The sequence below is a fragment of the Rousettus aegyptiacus genome, unplaced genomic scaffold (assembly GCF_014176215.1).
Source record: "Rousettus aegyptiacus isolate mRouAeg1 unplaced genomic scaffold, mRouAeg1.p scaffold_m13_p_9, whole genome shotgun sequence".
Classification (NCBI taxonomy): domain Eukaryota; kingdom Metazoa; phylum Chordata; class Mammalia; order Chiroptera; family Pteropodidae; genus Rousettus; species Rousettus aegyptiacus.
The window spans coordinates 59,440,759-59,463,760 of NW_023416312.1; the positions used below are offsets into that span (position 1 = coordinate 59,440,759).

General features: G+C 42.5%; 1 protein-coding gene across 1 annotated transcript; it reads right to left on the bottom strand.

The window, feature by feature from the left end:
• Positions 1-365: 365 nt before the first annotated feature.
• Positions 366-21,343, bottom strand: LOC107506262 (nuclear RNA export factor 2-like). The gene is given in 21 exon segments (XM_036226727.1): positions 366-552; positions 1,089-1,161; positions 1,705-1,747; positions 1,842-1,957; positions 2,063-2,121; positions 2,240-2,347; positions 2,478-2,533; positions 2,618-2,686; positions 3,087-3,123; positions 4,990-5,026; positions 5,029-5,098; positions 5,272-5,379; positions 5,496-5,584; positions 5,729-5,798; positions 5,912-5,992; positions 6,108-6,212; positions 6,320-6,403; positions 7,019-7,172; positions 7,401-7,584; positions 19,974-20,071; positions 21,276-21,343. Coding segments are annotated over 20 exon segments (1,800 nt in total). The 5' UTR covers positions 20,044-20,071; positions 21,276-21,343.
• Positions 21,344-23,002: the final 1,659 nt, after the last annotated feature.

The following is a 23,002-nucleotide window of genomic DNA, read 5'->3' on the forward strand; positions in this document are numbered from 1 at the left end:
CAGGTGGCACAGCATTTAATGCTGAAAAAGTACTGACAAGGCAAATTTCTATCAATAATAGCTATGTCTTACTGGGATTCAGTTGTTTAATATACAGATCTTGGCAGAAACAAGGTAGTTTAATATATACTGAGGTGAAACTATGCTGGTGCTAATAATTAATAAACAAAAGAAGTTTCAAAACAATATGTATGATGGAAAAGGCGGGTTTTATAATATATTTAAATGTATTAGTATACAATTAGGGGATTTTTCACATGTGAACTTTTGTATGAAATAATAATTTTAAATAATTACCTGCAAGTTCCCACTATTTACTCCTCTGCATCTCCCAGCTCCCTCTTATCCCCATGTACATTCATCACTCACTTCTGAGACCACTGGAGATTCATCCCAGACTGAATGGAGAAAGCCTGCACCATTTTCCGCTGCTCTTGGGAAAGAGTGGGCCCAAAGATTGAGGTGGTTGTGGGCGCATGGACAGAGAATGAACTCTGAGTCTCCTTGAGGGTGGCATCCCTCATAAACAGCTCATCATTCACAACACATAGACTGTAGAAAAATAGGATCTCAGAAAACTGATGGAAGGACAATCCCACACTCCCAACAATGATCCAGCTGCCTTTGCCACTCAGTAACCAGATTCCTTCTATTTATAAATGTGCTTGCCCCAGACCCCCTCCTCCAGATTCCCTGGCAGGTAGCTCTGCCCCTCCCACAGAGATCAACCTTAGAGAGATTGTCTACCAGCCTCACTAGATTTGTAAGTTTAACCCCAAAGCATTTACTCTTTAAAACAGCCCAATAAAGAAGACATTCTAATCCCATTTTCAGAGGAAGACATTGTCACAGAGAGATGATGTGACTTCACTACAGTATATTTCTAGTGAGTGTTGGGGTCAGGAAGAGAACCCAGTGCTCTACCTCCAGAGCCCGCTATGCTCTCAACCCTTGGGCTGGACTGCTCCCTGGATCTATCTGTTGGCTTTCCACAACACTTAGGAAACCCTAAGGACCTGCACCACCACATTCCCACACCCATGCTCCCAGGTTGGGCTGGGTATTCTCACCAACAGCAGAGGACTCACTTGGAACTGCTCGCAGGTGTAGCGATGAAGGTCCGAGAGAAGGCACGCACGGAACCCTGAGACTTTCCTTCCACTTCAACAATAAACAACAATACTACCTTAGAGTCACACACACTTCACAAACTCACACAGCGTTCCCCAGTCAGGGTCCAATTCAATACTCATGCTCAAGGGGACAACTGTACATTAGGAGTCAGAGTGTTGGGAATGGGGAGGGTGACAATAGGGGCAATCTGCTCCCACTGACAAGGCACCCTACCATGCCCTGGGCCCTAAGATAACCATTTCACATGTTTGCTTGATTCATTGTTCCAGCTACCCAAGAGGTAGGTATTATTCGCTCCAGTTTGAAAATGAGGAAAATGAGAGATTAGGCAATGGGCCCAAGTTCTCAGAGCAAGGATCTGGGATGACAGCCATCAAACTCCACAGTGCATGTCCCTAATATCCAAGCTATGCCATCATGGATGCAGGTCAGACCACAATAGTTTGGGGAAAGAAGAAAGGCAGAAGGAGAAAGAGGGAATAGCAAGAAAGGAAAAGGAATTTGGGAAGCTAGGAGAGTTCTGGGAGTGAACAGTGAGGTAATTGGGGAAGGGACTCTACACATACTCACCTTCCTTGAACACCCCATTGACAAAGAAGAAGAGCAACCTTTCCTGAAAGGGAAGAGCCCAGGCACAGAGTCATCACCTATACCTCCTACCCACCTGCGTCTTTCTGGGCCTGCTGAGGGAGGAAGCAGATGCTCACCGTCTGGAACCACATGTCCACCACGAAGGAGTTGAGGTCATGCTGAGTTTTGGGCAACACGCAGAGGGAGCACACAATGTCATGTTTTGTATGTTTCAGGAGCTGAACCCGCAGGTCTGTGGGAAAAGAAAAGCGAGGGTCAGGGCAGCCACGCTCTGGGCCCTATGACTAATCCCTTCACACTCCATTTCTCTGCTCAATTTTCCCCATCACACACGCACAGGGGTCCTTGAGGTTCTTCATATTCCTGTTATCCTTGAAGTACTCACACAAGCTGCTTCTAGGAGCAAAAGAAACAAGATGTGGTGGTCAAGCCAGTGTGCCTGTTTTCAGGAACTGGCCAGTTTCTGCTGGGGAGCCACAGGGCTCAGGAGCAGAAGCTGAACTGTGATACTCACGGGGATGGGTCCTCAGGGTTGAAGGGTATGGTCAGGGAGAAACAGGCTTTGTCATGATAAGCACCTAGGAGACCCTGTCGGTCTCCAGAGTCATAAATCAAGTAATATCTGTGGGGAAACAATGAAAACGGTCAATCTCTATGGTCTGGATATCAAATGGAATTTGGAAGTCCCTGTAAGCAGACCTGTGCTGGGATGGCCCGGTCTCCCCATTCCTGGTGTTCTCAGTGGTACTTACTGCTGCAGGAATCGCATGACTAGACTCTTCAGCATCTCAGATGTTTTGTGGCTTTCCTGGAATCAAAGGACATTTGAGACTACATGGGTGATAAAGCCTCCTTTACAATATCCTCAATGTTGTTGATCTTTCTTCCTCACCTTACAGGGATTTATTAAGTAAGGTTTGTCAATGTCAATGATAATTGGTGGAGGTAATACCTGGCCATCCTGCAACAGAGAAGAGGAAGTCATCAGTGCAGACCAGGGAGATGGCTCTAGATGATCAGGTGAAGTATGGGCACGGGAGATGGTGGGGGTCAGAGGTCAGGTATAAAAGGGCCCTGTAAATTCTATTGGCAAGATTACAGGGCATCTTTATCATGAGGTCGGGGGAGTCTCTACTGTTATGTAATTTTTGTGTATGTGTTTGTGTGTGTGTTTGTGTGTGTGTGACTATGTATGCATGTGTGTGTAGGAGAGTATATTAATGCCTTTTTGAGGAGTCCATGTCCCCTAAAATGTATATAGTTCTGAAGCAAACATAATTGAGGCAAGATCCAAAGGGCTTGAGGCCAGATGGGAAGGTCATCAATGTTAGTATGAGACAATTATGAATGAAGGCACTTACCAGGCATAACAACTTGGGGAATAAATTCCTGATGGCACTGTCCAAATCCAAAAATAGAAAGGAGTGGTTGATAGTCTGCTTCCATTTAGTTAAAATATCTATTACTGATATAAACAGAGATCAGTGTGTTCTGCCCACCCAGTAGCCCTCTTTTCCCACCTCAGCCTCTGATTTCAAAGGTTCTGGGTCCGCTTCCCTGCTGAGCACTGAGCATCTGCCATATGGAATGTCTGAAAGGTACAGTCACTGCACCTCTCTCCACACATTCACATTCATGTTACCTTACTTTCTCTCTTTCTCCCTCCCTCATTCCTTTTCACTCCCTCCCTCCCTCATCTTATCCCCCCTTCTCTCTCTTTATCCTCCTGGGTAGCTCCCACATAAGCTGCCCTGTCTCCCTTCTCCAGTGCACAAGAAGCAGCATTTGGAGCCCAGAGTCCAGGGTTTCTGATCCCTTCTTGCCTCCATTCCTTTCTCCAAGTCCCCACTGAAGGCTCTGGAGAAAATAGGGACTGTGGTGGGAGCCCAGGGCTCTGTTTTCCTCACTGGGGGTCAAGCATTCTGCCAGGACCATGACGACTCCCAAGGATGGCCTGGGATAGTGGGGCAGGAAGGTGATTGAGTGGAGCTCAGAAGGCAGGGAGGGAAAAGAAGGGAGATGAAGACAGAAAAGGATTGAAGATAGGAAGGGAGATGGGGAAGACAGTAATAGAAAAAAAGGAGAAATAGAAAGCAAAATAAAGGAAAGGGAAAGAAGCTCTATCATGGAAGTTAGAGTCAGGGAAGAAGAGAAAAGAAGGGATATGGCTCTCCTGCTGCAGCCCTTTCTTTATCCCTGGCCAGCCTTGGGTCCCAAGATAAGAAGAGAAAACATGCATGTGTTGGGCTGTGGGTCCATTGAATGTGGGTCGAGCCTTTGTCACCTGTTGGAGCTCAGTTTGAATGGGGCATGAGAAACAGCAGCCACAGGGACAGGAGACCTTCCCCAGAAGGAGTAAAGGGTCTGGCCCCAACTCAGCATGAGGTTGAGGGTCTGTGGCCCCCTCCTATGATCACTGCCTTCTCTCCTCATAGCTCCTGTGCACCTGTGCCTGTCTTAGTTGGTTCTTTTCCTGAGGAATCACACCCATGTTGGGCTACCCAGAGACCCTCTGAAAGACCAGGCAGGAAGATGTGATGTGTGGAGGGAGGGAGGGTCAGTGCCCTGAAAGGCCTGTCCTTCTGTCTCCTCAACCCCCTCTGCCCTCTGCCTTCCATTGCTGCTTTGGGAGGTCCTCTGCTCACTGGCAGTAGCTTACTTCTGGCCTCTTGACTCAGGGATCCCTGGTTTCTTTTAAAGAGGTCCCAGATCCTTCATTTGGGTAAAGGAATAAATGTCATGATGATAAACACCTGGAGTCTCAGCGCTCAGCATGGGGTGGCAAAGTTCCCATATTAGCTTTGGATTAGATAGGAGACCATTCAGGAGCACAGAAAACAAGACTCCTCCCCAAAAAGATTAAGAAAACTATATGAGCAAGAAGGCCTGTCTTAGCATGGGGCCATGGGCTAGAGGACGTTTCTCAGTCCAGATCAGCAGGATCTGCCTCAAGGCTGGTCACTCTTGGTCCTGGTGAGGAGCGGGGAGCTTTGCTTCCTGGAGCACATTCTTGGGTGTGCATGGTAGCAAAATCTAGGTATAAAGTCAGGAAACAGACCCCAGGCCAAGGGAACAGGTGAGTAGGTCAAAAGAAGGAGAGGACACCTGTAGGCACAAGTGAGGAACACAGAAAAGAAAAAGCAAAGCCTGAGGTACTACCAGAAAAACAAGGCTGCCACCTTCTGCAGAGGGGCACTGTTACAGGTAGTTCAGGCTCCCAGGGTGCAAAGGTCCCCAGAAAGGGTGAAGGGGTTTCGCACTCACCATATATAGGTGGACTGGTCTGGGAAGGTGCCACAAAGGGGTTCCCTTCCAACCACAGCTCTTAAAGCTTCAGCCCTTTCATCTTGCTCAACTCCCAGGTAGAGTTCAGCTGAGAAATATAGGGATGAAGTTGAAAAAGACAGAAGAAAAGAGGCACATCCAAGCTCCTGCAACCCATCTTCCACCCTCCCCCTCAAGTACCTTTAGCTGCCCACTGTCATCACTCTAATAAGCACCTACCCCCACTCTCAACTTAACTTTGATCTCTCTCCATCTTCTCACCTCATTTCTGGAGAGGTTCAAGTTCTTGACTGTGGGAGCCATCTGTATAAGGTCAGACAGGCCATCCAGCCGGTAAAGTTTATTGTTGCATAAGTTCAAAGATAACAGCTTTGGGGGAAGAATTAGAATGACAGTTACTAGTCAGGGCCTTGCAGACAAATATCCCGTCTATTCCATCTGTTCCACCCCCTACCATAACACCAGCATTGGGCCTAAGGTCTCACCTCAGGGAAGTTCTTTTCGATGATTTGCAGGGTAGCTGTCATGCAGTTTCTTCGATTCAGGATTATATCTATGTTAAGGCCCACCAAGTCTTCAAGAAGCCAAAAGGAGGAAATCAGAGAGCTGAGAGGGGTCCAGGGCCAGCACGACCCCTCCTGCGTTAAATCCCTAAGTCTCCCTCCCAGGCAGACTACTCTGCCCTCACTGGCCACAGACTTACTGCTGTCAGCCATACCTGGGTCAAAGCGGAGCATTTGGAGGTCAAGAGCTTTCTGGGAGATATTATACCGTTTGCTTATGGTCAGCTGCAGAGGAAAATGGAAATGCCACTCAGAGCCTGTGGTGGTGACAGGGAAATCGAGGGCTGGAGAAAGGCAAACGGGCCGAGGTACACATATGTGCCTTCAGTGTGCATTACCTTTAACTGCTCCATTTCTTCTGGCTCCAACTTATCCCGCACAGAATAGGGTACAGCAGAAGTATTGACAAAGATAGGTATCTTCAGGAAGAAAAGGTGGGTTATGGACAGTAATTATAGTTCCAAAGACAACGACCAGCCCCTGGGCTGTCCTCCTGCCCTGGGACTAGGTACAGGTAATGCCCTTGACACACACCTTTCGGTTCTCCCGGTCACAAATCTTGTAGCTGACATCCATCAATGCAGAGGCGGTGCTAATATCCTGGACAAAGAACAGGGCCCGTTTTTTAACGTAGTGGAACTACAGGAATTGAAACAACATTAGTGTCAGAGAGCAATGGCTGCTGCTGAGCCAGGTCTCTTCTGCTTCCCCGTGTCCCCTCATCTGACTTCAACATCCTGCCTTACATCCACTGGAGTGAAGGGGACACTGCAAAGGCTCTGGATTGAATTAATTAGCCATGTCTTGTCATACTTTATCCCATCAGGAACCTAAGAGTGAAAAGAAAGGGAGGGAGAGAGGGGGAACAACATGGAAATAAGGCCAGAGAACAGATCCAACAGTGTTCTTTTCTGACCTCCTACTGGACTCTAAAGGCTTTCTAAAACAGGGACTGGAGTCATGACTTCTTATGTTTTTGCCAAATACGGAGTTCCTTAATCCCTTAACTCTCCATTCAAAGCTCTCATACAAATAGTCAACTCCATGTGTTGGATGTGATCTTCCTTTTATAAATTTCCAGGACATCCTACCTAGTGCACACACTACTTGCCCCTGACAAAGTCTCCAGAGACTTGGCCCCTCATCTTCTGCATTCGGATTGAGCCAATCTGATGCAATCCAGAGTGGAGTTGCTCCATCTTTTGACAGTAGTTCCACCTTTGCCTTTAGACAGACAGTCTCTTCCATTCTCCCTATAGTCAGCCTGTCTCCTTTATATTGTTTTTCTGAATTTGCCTTCAGATAAACAAGAATATTAAGTCCTAGTAATAAAAAGGAAAGATTACACACTGTCCCAAGCAACGTACCTAGCATCTCGTCAAGAGAATGACATGACTCCACCTGACCTTTCTCTCCTGGACATTCTATGTTTTCAGAATACTCACTGTGATCTTGAACCAGTTCCCCAAGGTTTCATTTTGTGTATCCTCTCCCACTGCTCCCTCAAGAGGTTTTGTATCTCTCCAAACAGTAATCTGGATACGGCCTTCATTGTTCCATTCCACTCTCCTCTTGCTACATCTGACTGTATAGGGAGTGCTTCAAAGATGTATATAGGGATGGAAGTAAATAGAAGAAAGGCCATTAATGTTAAGTAGTCTTCTATGTGCCCTTGCCTCTCCAACACCAGGATTCACTTAGGACTGCTCGACCATGATTTCACTTTGAGGAGCCTTCAATTTTCCAATGACAGAAGACCACGGAGAGTGAAAGAGTTGCATACTCTTGGGGGCCGCTACATGAAAACCAGGCTGCCTGGTCACTTACTGTCTTACTCGGGGCTCCTCCTGGACAGCTCTCAACCCTTCATTTCCATCATCCTCCTGGAGGTGGTAAGGCTGAGGCTCGTATCCACCACATTCGTAACGAGGGTTCCTCTTGTCAAAATTACCTTGGAAAGAATCCCAACCTCTCTTGCTTCTTTGAGGTGAGCTACCATGATTATTGTCTTCTGAAAAGGGGAACAAAAATACAAGTTTGAAGGCACATCTGTGGCCCACTTACTATGTACCACAACTTAGGCTAACACCACGGTAGGGCAAGCAAAATGCCAATCTCACTTAGGGACAAATCACACAAATCCCAAAAGGAAAATCTGCACCCGTCTAGGTAGGAGAGGGTTACTGACAGGTGGCCATCATCAGAGAGCTCATGCTGGGTGAGGAGGAAGAGGAAAAAGAGGAGGAAGAGGAGGAGGAGGAAGAGGAGGAGGAGGAGGAATCTGTGTTGAATCTTTTAAAAATGAGCACAATTTATAAAGCACAGAGGTGTATGCATCTATGCGATAGACTGGACACAAGCCATACACCAGGAAGGCATCAGAATCTTGGCTCTCTCAGGCCTCCCTAACAACTACAACAGTACCTGGGAGGCAAACTCTGTTATGCTTCCCAAACCCAGTCAGCCACCAAACTTATTCCACTAATACTCAGCAAGCTGTGCTTCCCTTGCCAGCGCAGTACAAGCTTTAAGGTCAGGTAGAACAGGGGTAACAGCCACCGAAACTCTCTCCCTCCCTCCAGCCTTGCTCTCAACAATACTCTGAATTATCCAGTGTGAGATTCCAGCGTGAGATTTCTCTTTGCCCAGTCTGAAATGCTTTTCAGCTCAGGAGACAACTCGGTCTAACATCAACTCTCCTATAACAACGGTCTGAATGAAGAACTGGAATGATGCATCAACTACCATTTCCAAGTCTCTACAGGGTCTTTTCTCTTTCTTTCTTGCTTTTCTACTTACTTACTTACTTTCTTTCTTACTTTCTTACTTATTTATTTTATTAAATTTATTGGGGTGACATTGGTTAATAAAACCATATAGGTTTCAAGTGTACAATTCGATATGTCACATGTAAATATACATTGTGTGTTCACCACCTAAAGTTAAATTGATTCCTAATTTGATTCCAGTTGTTTCAAGGCCCAGAAGATGGTCTATCTTGGTGAGTGTGACACAGACACTTGAAAAACATTGTAGTCTGCTGCCATTGGGTGGAGAGTTCTATTCGTCAGGTAGATCCCATTAGTTTATTGTGCTAAACAGATCTCAAATCCATGTTGATCTTCCCTCTAGTAATTCTATGTCTTGATGAGAGGGGGTGTTGCAGGCCTCAACTCTTATTATGGCCTTGGCTATTTCTCCTTTCAGCTCCAGCAGTTTTTGCTTCATGTACTTTCAGGCTCTGTTGTTTGGTGTGTACACACTTAGGATCTTTATGTCTCTCTGGTGGATTGACCCTTTTATTGTTATGTATTGCTTCTCTTTGTCTCTTATTTTTCTTTGCTCTGACATCTACTTTATTGGACATTGTAGCCACAGGTGTGCTTATAAAGTGTCTTGGTTGTATCGCACCCTGTATCCACTCCTAGGACTTGTATTGCTGTACACAACCTCCCCCTCACCAATGTATGTATGGAAAGATTTGGAAGCTTTCTGGCATCTACAGGAATAAGATAGTCTCAGTTCTGCCTCCCATATCTGGATCCACTAAAGGTGTTTTATTTTTACCACATTCAACTGAAACAGTGTACTAGCAGACAACAACACTAGCAGTTTGGGGAGAGGGAGGATCATGGGAATTAGACTGTTAGAAACCAGCTTCTGTTTGGTTTTAATACCCAAGGTTTTCTAGGCTTGTATGTTTTACATCTTGCACAATAATTACTCTGTGTTGACTCAGAACCACTTATGAGTAAAACTCCATTCACTGCCGATTACTCCATGGTGTACCGATGACAACCAAGGCTCATGTTAACTCCTCTGGGGTGTCGTTGCTGTCACTGTGTGGCCCACTCTCAGGACAATCCTGCAACTCACAACCTTTGGCATCTACTGCCTTGGCCGAGACACTGACATGCATCTCCTGGATTATGCTGCCTTCCAACTAGTCCCTCTGCTTTCATCCTTGCCTGCTCACCATCTGTTTTTCAACCCAGCAGTGGAGCGTAAGTCAAATCATTCCACTCCTCTGCTCAGAACAATATAACAATGGTTTAAAAAAAACATGAGTTCATGATCCTATGAAACAACACTAACAGCAGGAAATCAACGCGTTTTCATGAAAATCCATCAATAAAAGTAAAAAAATCAAATACTAAAGGGAGGAGTAATGGTTCAGGGTATATGTATGGTGTATAGCATGAGCCAGTCATTTTCGAGAATCGACATTACTTCAAAAATAACGTCACCGAGGGAAAGTGTAAAAGTGAGCCAGCTAACAGCTACAGCAATCCCCAGAATGACCAACTAAGTAGGTTGGGTGCATAAACAAGGCCAGAGCCCTCCCTCCTCAAGGCGATACAGACAAACGTGATCTCAAGCATGGCATTGTTTGGGGGAATTTCACAGGAGAGTGGGCATGTGATAAAAGCCGCAGGGGTACCACACACACTAACTCAACATTCACATCTCAGTGTGATTCCTGTCTCACACCCATACTTCCAGAATCAAAGATGACAACAGTATTATAAAGCTGCTAGTGCCTCTCGCCCTGGCTGCTAAGTTCCCACTCAAGCTCCAGCAGGTTTTAGCTGATCCTCCCAGAAAGAAAAAGTCATCATGAGTATCCTTTAAGATACCATGTGTGTTCATATGGTTATTTCCTGTGTCATTTTGGAATTCTGCCTACATCGTTGCTATGCCACTGAGTACATGGCACGGCATCCCTGCTATGGTAGGGAAGGAATGGAGTGAGAAGTAAACCCATACTTGCCCAGCAGCAACCGAAATTTGCTCTGTGTTGGGCAGACTCACTAGATTTCTTTGACCTCCTTACGGATGCCCCATGGAAGAGTGTATTCATGGTCCCTTTTCAGGTCATGAATATTGGGCTCACAGGTAGGTGTTAATTACAATTTTCATGATTTCTCAGCCAAGTAAGTGGTAGAAGTGTGTCCTTGCCTATTGGTCTGTATTCACGTCCTAAGTTATTCTCCAGCTCCTGCAGCGGTTCTCTTTCGATGATAAGCTTTCAGGTCTCAAGAACAGATTAGTGAGAAGACAGGAGATATTTTGTTCTAAGGAGCTAGTCCCTCCTGCTTGGGCGGGCCCGGGTGTCTTTGACCAAGTGGAGAAATCTGTCTTAGGCTAGATGGAAAAACTGGATTATAGATTTCAGATTAGGGTTCACTTTGAGTTGGCAATGTCTGGCATATAACAGAGGCCTAATTAATATGTGTTAAATGAATGTATGTATTGTAGATTTGGGATCATCAGCAAAACCACTTTAGAGCATACATACATCTTATACATTTCTACCCTCCTCTAGTTATTCCAGACAAATTTAGGCTGCAGAATCATTTCATGACATACTCTGTAAAACTACTGTGATGAATATTTTTTCATTGGTGTGCAGTTGGAAAGAGAGTAAAGTCCCTCCTGTTGACTAACGCTAAAATTACAGCTTTTCCGATGTCAGGAAAAGAAGCTTTTATAAACAGTGGTTACAGAAATGAGAAGAAACCTTCCTTGTATCCAACAGACGTATCTCCCTGGAACTCTGGTCTGTGTGTAGGAAGAAAGTTTTGGTCTACAGATATGACTGTGGGTGCTCAGCTTTGAGACAGACAGTATGTATGGCCTGTGTCTCAGAGGAAGGGGAACGTGTATGTGAGCATGGGTGTGTGCTAATAGTTTCTGTTACACATTTTTATAATTAGTTTATAGATACATACATTCCAAATCATGTTGGTAAATGCATTGCCACACAAAACTGGATCTTACTGTATTTTGTTTTCGTGTATGATATACTACATATGGCTCAATTTTGGTCCTTTTCCTTAATATGCTTTTTTTTTGTTTTTTTTTTTGTTTTTTTGTTTTACATATTGGTGTGGTAATATTTGAATTACTTTTTAAAAATTTAAATAGAATTCTCTATAAAGAGTATTCCATTGATGGAGGCCAAATTACCAAGTGGAGCATGGCTTGGGTTTCTGGGCAGGTCCAGGAGTTGAGTCCCTGCTCTAAAGCTTCCCAGAAATAGCACATGAATATTTTATTGTTATAATTTTTATTGAGGAAACATTGATTAATAACTTTATATAGGTTTCAGGTAGACAACATTGTCATTCAAAATCCATATTTCTATAGCATGCCGTCTACCAAAAGCCTAGTTTTAATCCATCACAATACATCTGACCCCCTCTACCCATTTTGCCCTCCCTTCATCCCACTTCCCCTCGGGTAACCACCAAAGTGTTGACCGTGTCTATGAGTCATTTTTGTTTTGTATTGTTTGTTCACTTGTTTCTGTTTTGTTTTGTATTCCACAAATGAGTGAAATCATATGGTTTCTGTCCTTTTCCGTCAGACTTACTTAGCATGATACTCTCAAGGTCCATCCCTGTTGTCGCAAATGGCAATATTTCATCTTTTTATGGCTGAATAGTATCCCATTGTATAGCTATACCACAACTTCTTTCATCATTCATCCACTGATGGACACTTAGGTTGTTTTCACATTTTTGTTATTATAAATAATGCTGCAATGAACATAGGGGTGCGTATATCTTTTCAAATTAGTGTTTTCATATTCTTCAGATAAATACCCAAGTGAGGAATTGCTGGATCACATGGCAGGCCTATTCTTAATTTTCTGAGGACCCTCCATATTGCTTCTTATAGTGGACACACCAATGTACAATCCCACCAACAGTGTACGAGAGTTCCTTTTAGCACGTGAATGTTTTACAATATAAGACACCGTTTCCTACGGATGTTTAATGGTATTTCCACCAATATACTTCTCCACTAACAGTGCATGAGAGCCTAATTCCCTACAATATGCTTAGCCATTCTAAAGTCACCTTCCACTTTGACCCAGACACTTCACTATTTGGACATATCCATCAAATTACTCTCTGCCTGAATGTATACCTATAATTATGTGGCTTTGCTTTACAGGCTCTTTAACAGAGAAGGATGATGGGGCCAGAGTGTGTCTGATATAGTCACAAAAAGGGTAGAAATGATTGTCTTTGGGATCAAGGATAGATGGGAAAGAAGTGATATGAGGACCTGACATACGGAGTGAAAAGGCCAAGGGATGGATGTATGGGTAAGTACGATGAGGGTGGGCACTGAGAAGAGAATAAAACACCAGTGGAAAAGGCCTATGACGTACTGAATTCATCCCGGCGACACACATCTTGTCTGAGAAAGCAGAGACAGTACAGGGGGACGACATGCGATGATGGGTCTCTTCGACAGAAGGCTGCAGTTCAGGGGATCTTAGTCGCAGACACCACATCCATCACACTGCCCACCAGACTTTGAGTGAGTCCCATCCCAGTGATCAATTCAGCCCTAACACAGAGTCCCACAGTATTGGTTATGGGCACAGCATTTGAGGTCAGATTGTTATATAAAGGTTTGACTACTAATGGTAAATTCTATGGTCCAGAGCAAGTAACTTTGACCCCATGGTGACTCACACAATTATTTCCCCCTTAACTTGAGGATAGTATTAGTTTGTACCTCACGAGGTAATTGTGAGCATTGAGTTAATATACAGATGAGTGTATGGGAGAAGGTTCTGGTGTCAGCTATTAACATTTGCCACCATTCAACACTCCTCCATAGCAATGATAAACACACACACACACACACACACACAAACTAGGAATGGAAACAACCATCACTAATCAACAGAGAAGTACAAATAAAAATAACGCGATATCACCTAACACCATTAGGATGACTACTACAAAAACAAGTGTTGGCAAGGATATGAAGAAATTGGAACTGTAGTGCATTGTTGGTGGAACAAAACATAGCGCAGCCTCTATGAAAAACAGTATGGAGATTCCTCAGAAAATTGAAATCGACATACCATAGGACCCAGAAATACCCCTTCTGGGTATATAGACATAAGAATTGCAAGTAGAGTGTCAAAAAGAGATATGTGTACGCCTATGTTCATAGCAGCACAATTCCCAATACACAAGAGATGGAAGCCACTAAAAATGTCCATCCATGGATGAATGTATAAACAAATTATGATATGTACATACAATGTAGTATTATTCGGCCTTAAAAACATGAAGGAAATCCCGTCACATGCTACAACATGGATGAACCGTAATAACATTTTGCCAAGTGAAATAAACCAGACATGATAAGACAAATACTGTATGTTTCCACTTATATGAAGTACCTAAAGTAGTCAGACTCATAGAAACAGACAGTAGAATGGTGGTTATGAGGGACTGGGGGAGAAGGGGCAGTGGAGAGTTGCTGCTTAATGTACAGAGTTTCAGATTTGCAAAAGGTTTCCCAACAATGTGAATATACTTAACGGTACTGAACACTTAAAAATGGTTATGATGGTAAATTTTATGTTATGTGTTTTTTTACTGAATTTCTAAAAACACATTACTGTATGGTTGCTCAGAAGGAAATAGTCATGTTATGATTAGGTGTGTAAATATAACATGAAGAAGTCACGAAAAAGTAACACATGAGAATGCAGAGTATTTATACTTTCGTGCCCATGTTTTACTTGAATAAAGTGCTGGGGGAGAGAGGTTTGGCGGGTTAAAGCACTATTCCTATTGACTCGTTACCTAGCACAATAGAAACAATTCATTATTGATAATCAGATCCACCTGGATGATTCACCCAACTTCGCTTGATCCCAAATTGCTTATATGTAAACATCAGGGATTAGGGCTAACCACTACCTTGATCAAGATGCAAAGCATATACCACACTCCAAAAGGTTCCCAATTTATCTTTTCATCTCCTAGCTCCATGTAACCCATGATCTGCTTTCTGTCACTGTATATTAGTTTTGCCTGCTCCAGAATTTCATACAGATGGAGTCATTCATCCTATGTGCCGTCGTGCCTGGCTTTTTAAGTCAGTGTAATGTTTTTGAGGGAGGTCCATCCATGTTTCTGCCATTTTTATTGCTGAGTAATATCCCATTTGATGAATCTGTTTACCTCTGGTAATGTTTTAATGAGGTTTCAGGAGGAAGTAAAAGTAGATCTTTGTGTTAAATCAGCCATCTTTCTTGAATAGTCTTCTATTTTATAATTGATATAATCTCTTCCTTTATCACCCCTTTATTTCTCCAGGGAAGTACTATCTTAAGACCTTTTCTGGCCTTCCCTATTTTTCTATTACCTCAATGCAAATCATTTGATTTGCTGAGTTTGTTCTGTCCTTCCATGCTTACACTGGGTTGTGACTGTCTCTTGCAGATGAGACTTCATTGCCTAGTCAGCCCCGGGCTCCTGGGTTCTTGCCTTTAATCTGCACCTTGCTCTGGCATCACCAGTGGCTTACGTTCATCCCTGGACCTACCACTGGTGGCCCCTGCTTTATCACTATGCTTTCCCATTTCTTTTCTCTATTTTAAAGAGTTTATTCTTTCTTACATGAAAATTATACTTTCATGCTCCCCGTATAGCTTGTATTTATAATTAGAGAATAATATACATATTTATCATAGAAAAAATATTATTCCAAAACCAGAAGTATAGAATTTTCAAATTAAGTATTGTAAAATGTTTGCACCCTGTACGATTAGTCCTCAAACGTGTTTATATGCTAGAGACACTTGGCGAGATTGAAATAATTACTAGCAGCAGGCTGCACCCACAGCGATTAAAGTAGAATTGGGGTCAGACCCAGGTGACCACATTTTCAAACTCTCCGTGTGACTGCACTGTGCACCCAAGGTTGAAAACCACTCTTTTGAAATGGTTCATGCTAGCCAGAACTTCCTAGGAATGGCTGTCATCTTATTTGGATGATTCTCTACTCAGTGTTGTTCTGGGGTGCTAGTGATTCCATTAGCTTAGAGCAGGGGTTGGCCAACTATGGCCCATGGGCCAAACCTTGCCTGTGGCTTGTCGTAGTGGGGCCTGCAAAGTAAGAATGGTTTCTAAAAATTCGAGTTGCTGAAAAATCAAAATAATAATATTTCTTGACACGTGAAAATTACTTGAAACTCACATGTTGGCATCCATAGATAAAGTCTGACTGCAACACCGTCATACTGTTATCTATTGCAGCTTTCATTCTATAATACTTGAGATGAATAGTTACAACAGAGACCAAGTGGTCCACGAAGCCTCAAGTATTTGTGAATCTGGATCTTTCCAGAAGAAGTCTGTTGACCTCTGGCTTAGAGGAAGTGTCCTAAAATGAGACGCACAGTAACTCTGGCAATAGCTGACAGCTCTTTTGGCAAATCACAGAAAGAAGATTTACTGTAGTTACTTGTGACTTCATTGTAGGATCTTTTCCTCAGCAGTTCATTCGTTCATGGTGTTCTGGGTCAGGGGTGGAAAGTGAGTAAGGGACAACCATTCACTATCGAGTTGGCTCAGGTCACCAGATCTAGAGTTTCATTTATACATATTTTATGTACTTATATTTTATTACAAATAACTATTTATATTTTATTTTTTATACTGATCAAATGCAACTTTTTAAGATGTTCAAATATTTCAAGATCCAAGGGATCTGTTCATCAATTAGCCACATTCAAGGTTTGCTGTAGGTCACACCAATGTGACTACCCTTCCATCCTTGCTGCCTATTCAGGTAAACAGCACTCACCTTGACCCGGAAGGTTAAGTGCTTCTACTTGGCCTATGACTCCAAGATCCCAACATCCCCACTGAAATGAGAGTGACCATGTCAGTGCCAGATCTCCCATCTCATCTGTGGCCTACACAAGTCAGCCACTTCAGAACTCTTCAAAGACGAAGATGTCCTTCTCGTCGCTATGCTTCTCAACATTGTGGGTGAAAGGAGTCCCTAACAGCAACTGCTTGGTCCACCCACATACTGACGTTAAAGGCATTCCAATTCAAGTGACCACAGGTGGTATCTTTTGTGACTGTTTTACCATGGCGTGCCTTGTCATACCAACGTTTCATGCTCTAATGTCAATTGGATCCTTACTATCTTCAGATCCAGCTAGGTCTGGTGGATCTCAGATCCTCGTTTCCTTCGGGGCCCTTTGCTCGCATCCATTTTTTGGTGTTAAGTACTCTGTTAATCAGGGTTCCCACTTGCCTGTGCCACAATCCATCCTAGCTATTTCATAAAAATAGGACATCTTTAATAAAATATATTACATAGCACACAAGAACTCTGTGAAGGCCAGAAAAGTGGTTTTGGATGCTGCACAGCCAGGGCAAACCCATTCACACTATGGGGCTATGATAGCAGAAAACACCACTGCTGCCTGCCAGCTACTTGACATGTGTGACAGACACTGAATTCTAGAAACTCTGCTACGGTGCGGAGACCTCTCCCATCTTACATAACTGACCCTGCACGTGGCCCCCCACGTTACTTAGTTCCACCTCCAAGGCTCACTGTGATGCATATGTTTGATACGCGGAGATCTGTTTGGGACTCTAGATGCAAGGGGCTCTATCTAGTACATGCACACGCACACTCACATAGGTCTCCATTCTTGTTTAACTTTTCAATCTCTATAGTACAGGAAAGCACACGAGTGTTTACGAGTGTCACATGACTTGCCAAGTAAGCCAATTCATAGTCCATTTCACAGAACCAAAATATATTTTTTTGCTATTATAAACGGTATATTCACAGTGAAAGTGTTATTTTCTATTCGTTGCAATCATTTTGTGTGTATCAGTCTTACAGCCAAAAAACTTGTTAATAGATATTATTTCTGTAGATTCTCTTGCATTTTATATAAAGACAATCATACTTACACTTTTGTCTCTTTTCATGTTTATACAATTATTCATTTATGTATGTATGTATTTGTTCACTTATTTTGCCTTACCGCAATGCCTAGGAGACTCAGTTTAGACCTTGAGCAGAAGCGATTATGAGTCATCCTTGCCTCTTCTGATTTACAATGAAATGCTTTCAATGTTTTACTATTACGTATGGTGTTTGTTGTCGTGGTTTTTTTTTAAATACCCATTATCAGCTTAAGAAAATATCTTTCGATTCCAGTTAGCCGAGAATTATCGTTGTTGTTGTATAATCTTGATTGGTTGTTGAATTTTATTGTACACCTTTTTTCCTGGAATCGTTGTGATAATCATCCTTTTCTTACTCCTTTATCTTATTCACGTGTGAAATTACATTATGGATCTCTAATGTTAAACCAACATTGCAAGTTTGGAGAAACACAGCTTTGTCATCCTGTATTATCTGTTTTATCATTGCTAGATTTAGTTTGCTGTTATCTTATTTTAAATTTTTTTGCATTTTTAGAACTAATTAAGATTGACTGGTAATTGACTGGTAATTCTCGTGCACTGTCAAGAATACATTTAATATTTGTACTTTTATTTCTTTAATATAAAAAGATTACATTTTTACTAGAATTTGTCCATTCAATATAAATTTTCAAATTATCAGCATCTTTTCCATAATATTTTCTTATCTTTTACATCTTTACTATAAGTGCAAGCTCGACATCTTTCCCATCCCGAAGTTTCTTATCCGTGCCTTCTAATTTTCTTGACCCATCTTGCCAGAGGTTTGTTCATTTTCTTATATTTTGAAAGCACTTTTATTCAACTCTTTCATATCTCTTTCATTACTTTTGTTATTTTTCCTTGACAATATAGAAAGGCATGAGATGATTTTTATGAAGTATAAGACAAATGGAAGGTCTCTTCATCTACCATCTGGTTTTCTCTTATAATGTTTATCCTTGAATAGTATGGATATCCAAATATACAATACGTTTATTTACTTGGAAAGGACCCATGGGAAATGATGGAGATTTAAATCAAGTCTATCACGTCTACTCAGTTCCGTTGTTGGAATATCAGATGATTGAGGGAGATGGGATGGCAGCACTGAAGTAAAGGAATTTCTATTATAAGTGTATATGAGCTTCATTTACGTGGATAACGTACAATGTAGAAAGAAGCAGCAGTAGAAAGAGCATGGACCTTGAAATCATATAATACCTGTCTGGAATGTGGTCTGTCACTTACTGCCTATGTGATTTTAGGGAATGCTCAATCTCTCTGAGCTTCAGATTCTATCATGCGGTAGTCAGTAGTGCTGTGTGCCAAGTGTTTCCATTTCTCCCCCATTCTGGGCACCTGATAGGACTGCACTTTCTGACCGCCTTTATTTGGGTGTGGTTGTGTACATGACTAGTTCAATGGTTTGTGAGTGACACGTCTTATTTCTGGGCAAGAACACATGGCTGTTGGCTCGAGTCCCTCTGGGGCCCTCGTCCCCTCAGGCACAGTGACTGACAATTTCCTAGATGATGGATGCTGTCAGTTTGGGTCTCCGAGTCATCCAATAAGAATTGCTCAGACCCCCAACATCCATCACCTTGTGATGGACGCGCACCTGTCATGCACATGTAGTACAAGTGAAGAATAAGCCACTGACATCTGGGGGCCTTCTATTACCACAGAATAGCCCAGCCTTTCCTGTCTCATATATCTCATTTGTAAATTAAACCCTCTCAGGATTTTTTCTGAAAATGAAACAATTCATACGATGAGGTTGTCACGATGCTTCACATCAAATAGAAACTCAGAAATGGCAGCTATAGTTATTAACTAATAAGCTGGCTTTTTTAAAAGTGTAGAAAATTGGAATAATTTTTACAGGTAAGTCGTATCTTGCTCTCGAGAGCGGGGTACTTTATTTGTTGCTATAGATAAGCCTTCCTAATGAAAGTGGAAAGGTTAAACAAGAGAGACAGAGACTAACACAACAAGATAAAATGAGTTAAAGAACATTACGTAGTTTCTTAATAAGAACCATAGGCTATAAATATTAGTGAACATACATTACATCGTTCTTAGTAAACATAGGTACAAGACACTAATGTTTTAGAAGAGAATTAGTTTGAACAGGGTACCTTACGTTTTCCGAAGAACACTGGTACCTCAAATGGTCTGGGGAGAAATGTTCCATTCCCGTATAAATCGAGGAAACTACCTGCGATAGACTGAATGTTTATGTTTCAACCTAATCTCCAACGTGATGGTATTTGGTGGTGAGGCCTTTGGGAGGTGATTAGGTGACGAGGGAGGTGCCCTCATAAAGGCAATTCGTGCCATTATAAAAGAGACCCCAGAGAGCTCTGCTGGCCTTTCCGCCATGTAAGGACACATCAAGAAAAGAGCTGTTTATGAACCAGGAAGTGAGCTCCCACAAGACACTGAGCCTCAATTTTGGACTTCTCAGCCTCCAAAGTTGTGAAAAATAAATCTGCTGTTTATAAGCCACCCGTTCCATAGTGTGCTGTTATAGCAGCCTGAATGAATTAAGACACTACTCCTCTCTTTGAGATTCAAGTTGCATATTAGCACATTATCTTTAAAAAATACTACAGGATGGAAATCCTTTTACCTTTGTTTCTGTATGTCCCATATTTCTTTAGTGGAAGGACACATTTTTGTTGTCGCTGTCTCTCCGACATAGTATCTTGTAGAACGAACGTGGAAGTGCTGAAATGAGAGAAACATACAGTGGATATAATATAATTAAAGCAGTGCAACTGACAGTAGTCTTTAACCATTTATCAAACAATATTTAAATTACCCATAATGTAAAGACAGTCCCTTATTTGTGGAACTTTACTCATTGAGTACCATCAACATGAGTTTTATGAAATGCGAGTATCGCTTATAACTTTACTTAATATGTTTCCCCCAAATAAATTCACTATCGTTTTCCACATGAAGAAAGGAGGGAATTTTCATGGAGTCTAAGAAGCAATGGTTAGAAAATCAAAAGCTAATAGTGTCTGGTTGGACTAGCTCAAGCCATTTACAGATCCCAAGCACAAAGGGATTATCGCATCCCTCCCCACATGCGCTAAAAAAAAAAAAAAACTACTGTGCAGCCAAGTAAATATAAAAAAATAAATTCTGGATCTTCACATGATAGCTACTTTCACACTTTCATTGAAAATTCGAATCAAATTCTTTTTAATAAAATCTCTCTCCTTCACTCTCTCTCTATAGAAGTAAATAGGAGACCGAAATTAAAATCAGATTTGGAATCGTCTACACTAATTGGCATCTAGGACATCTCTGTTGTCTTTAACACACATGGTGAGAGGAATGCAGAGGAAGCCATCGCAAGGCACAGACTGTGAATATCGCAGGGCGATAAGCAAGAGCACGGCTTCGGTGTGGGGGTGGGGAATGACAAGAGATGGGTAGTCTCACCTGGTTTCCAAAGCCTGATAACTGAGAGAAATCTGTTAATTCCTCCCGTACCCTCTCCTGCACTGTCCTCTCCTGCTGCGCCTTCTCACGCCGCCATTTCTGGGACAACTTGTAGTTAAGGACTCCCGTCCTCCTATCGGATTACTGCTCACCGCGGCAGGATACAAAGCCGTGGAACACCCCGGAAGGATGTAAATCCGCGGAAGGCTGTAAATCCGCGGAAGGATGTAAACCCGCAGGAGGATGTAAATCCGCGGAAAGATTGAGATCTGAACCAGAGTCTCACTGAAATTTCCCTGAGCCAGGGCCCGGATGACAGTTCTACAATTTTTCTAAATCTGCAGGTTTGCCTCCTCAGAAAGCTATCCCTAGCTATAGCTCATGAGAGGTCACACGATTTAAAGGGCAGAAAGCATACATGACCATAGCGGGTCATAAGACTGCAGGGTCCATGTAACCCACAGCTGTGGAGCCCTACCTGACTTCCAGTGCCGTTCGTCTCAGCGAGCACAATGCGGAAGTATTCAGTGTACCGCAACCTTTAATCCGCACGGGGGCTGAGTGCTGAGTCTTGCGTGATCATAGCGTGGTATGTAACCATAGACTATATGTGGACGACAGTGATTGGGTAGCAGCTGTGATCACGGGACTGTAAGGGCTTCCTCTATTGATCGTAAGAGCCACATGATGGTAGGAGCCACGTGGCCTCTGACTCATGGATCTGCAGAGTTGCAGCCCACACTTTCTCGTGATAGAAATGTCTAAGGCTGACATGTAACCATAGGGTAACGCATGACCATAGCATCCATATGACCCTACGAAACAGTTAACTTATTTGACGTCTAAGGCTGAGTTTTATACATGACGCTAGCTAATAAGGATCAGGTGACAGGAAGAATCCACGTGATTGGCGGGGTTTAAGAATCCACAAGCTCTAGTTTCTAAAATAACTGGATCTACCACATGACTAAAGTGGCAACAGGTCCAGAGAGACCATGTGAGGTCAGTATTTAAGACCTCCTGGTGCTGCCGTGACCAGTAGTTCGGGGCCTGCCACATAATTGTAATGTCCACATGATGGCAGCGTCCACGTGACCACAGCCTTAGGAATCCACAATGCTCACAAGCAGGGTCAGTTTCGTGACAACAGGGTACTGATTGTAGGGTTCTCCTGATCTGCACATTTCAGGAGACCATTCTTTTCACGAGACCTGTAATAGGAGGTTGCTCACATTCCTGGGTTTCCCAATGATGGTGGTACCTCCAGGTGACCTTTCTCAGCACACAAGTTTAGGCTTTGCCTACACCCAACTCTTATTTAATGTGATAATGTGTTTTTTATAGTAACAGATGAAATTTAATGCATATCAATGAAATAGGTCCTCCTTAAAAGCACAATCATTGCCATATTGTAGAAACTACTTTAAAAGCCTAAGTAGTGGGTACAGGTAATCACTGTTGACTTAATTTCATGGAATGTAAAGGAACTTAAAGCAAACCCAGGAAGCGAGTTTTACTTGTTAATTTGATAAAAATGTGCACAATGATTATTATGCAGTCAAGCACTTTAAAAATGTTAACTCATTTAATAGTGGCAATTCTATGAAGTAGGTGATCTTATAATTCCAGTGTTTACAGATGAGGAAGTTGAAGCACGGATGTGTTAATTCACTTGCCTAAGGTGTCACAGCCCTTGTAGTTGGCAAGCCGGGATTTAGCTCCAGGCACTCTGGCTTCAGACTTTATGTTTCAATCACCCACCGTATTCTCCAAAGAAAATTAAAATGAATTCAGCCTTCTTTATTCAGACTAACCGGAAAGCCATCTTCAGTTACTAAAAAATGATATCATGGAAGATCTCTTTGAAAGGCAATTCAAATCACTTCACTACATAATAAACCAATTTACCTTAAAATAAAAAAATCTTTATAAAAGATAACTATATTTCCCAAAAGAAAATAATAAAATGTGGCATCACTTTATATATTTGCAAATATTTTCTAATGTCTGGTTTTAATAATAGACAGCTGGATTCTCATAGCAGCAGATACACTCAATCTGTAACAATCTATTGTTTTGGTTGGTGTGTGCAAAGGAAATCTGGCCTCCCGCAGATATGTAACTGGGAAAAATAGGATAATGAAATAATAGTATTGTCTATGAGACATACAGAAGGAGAAGAGTTGAGCCTGTGAACTGGGAGTA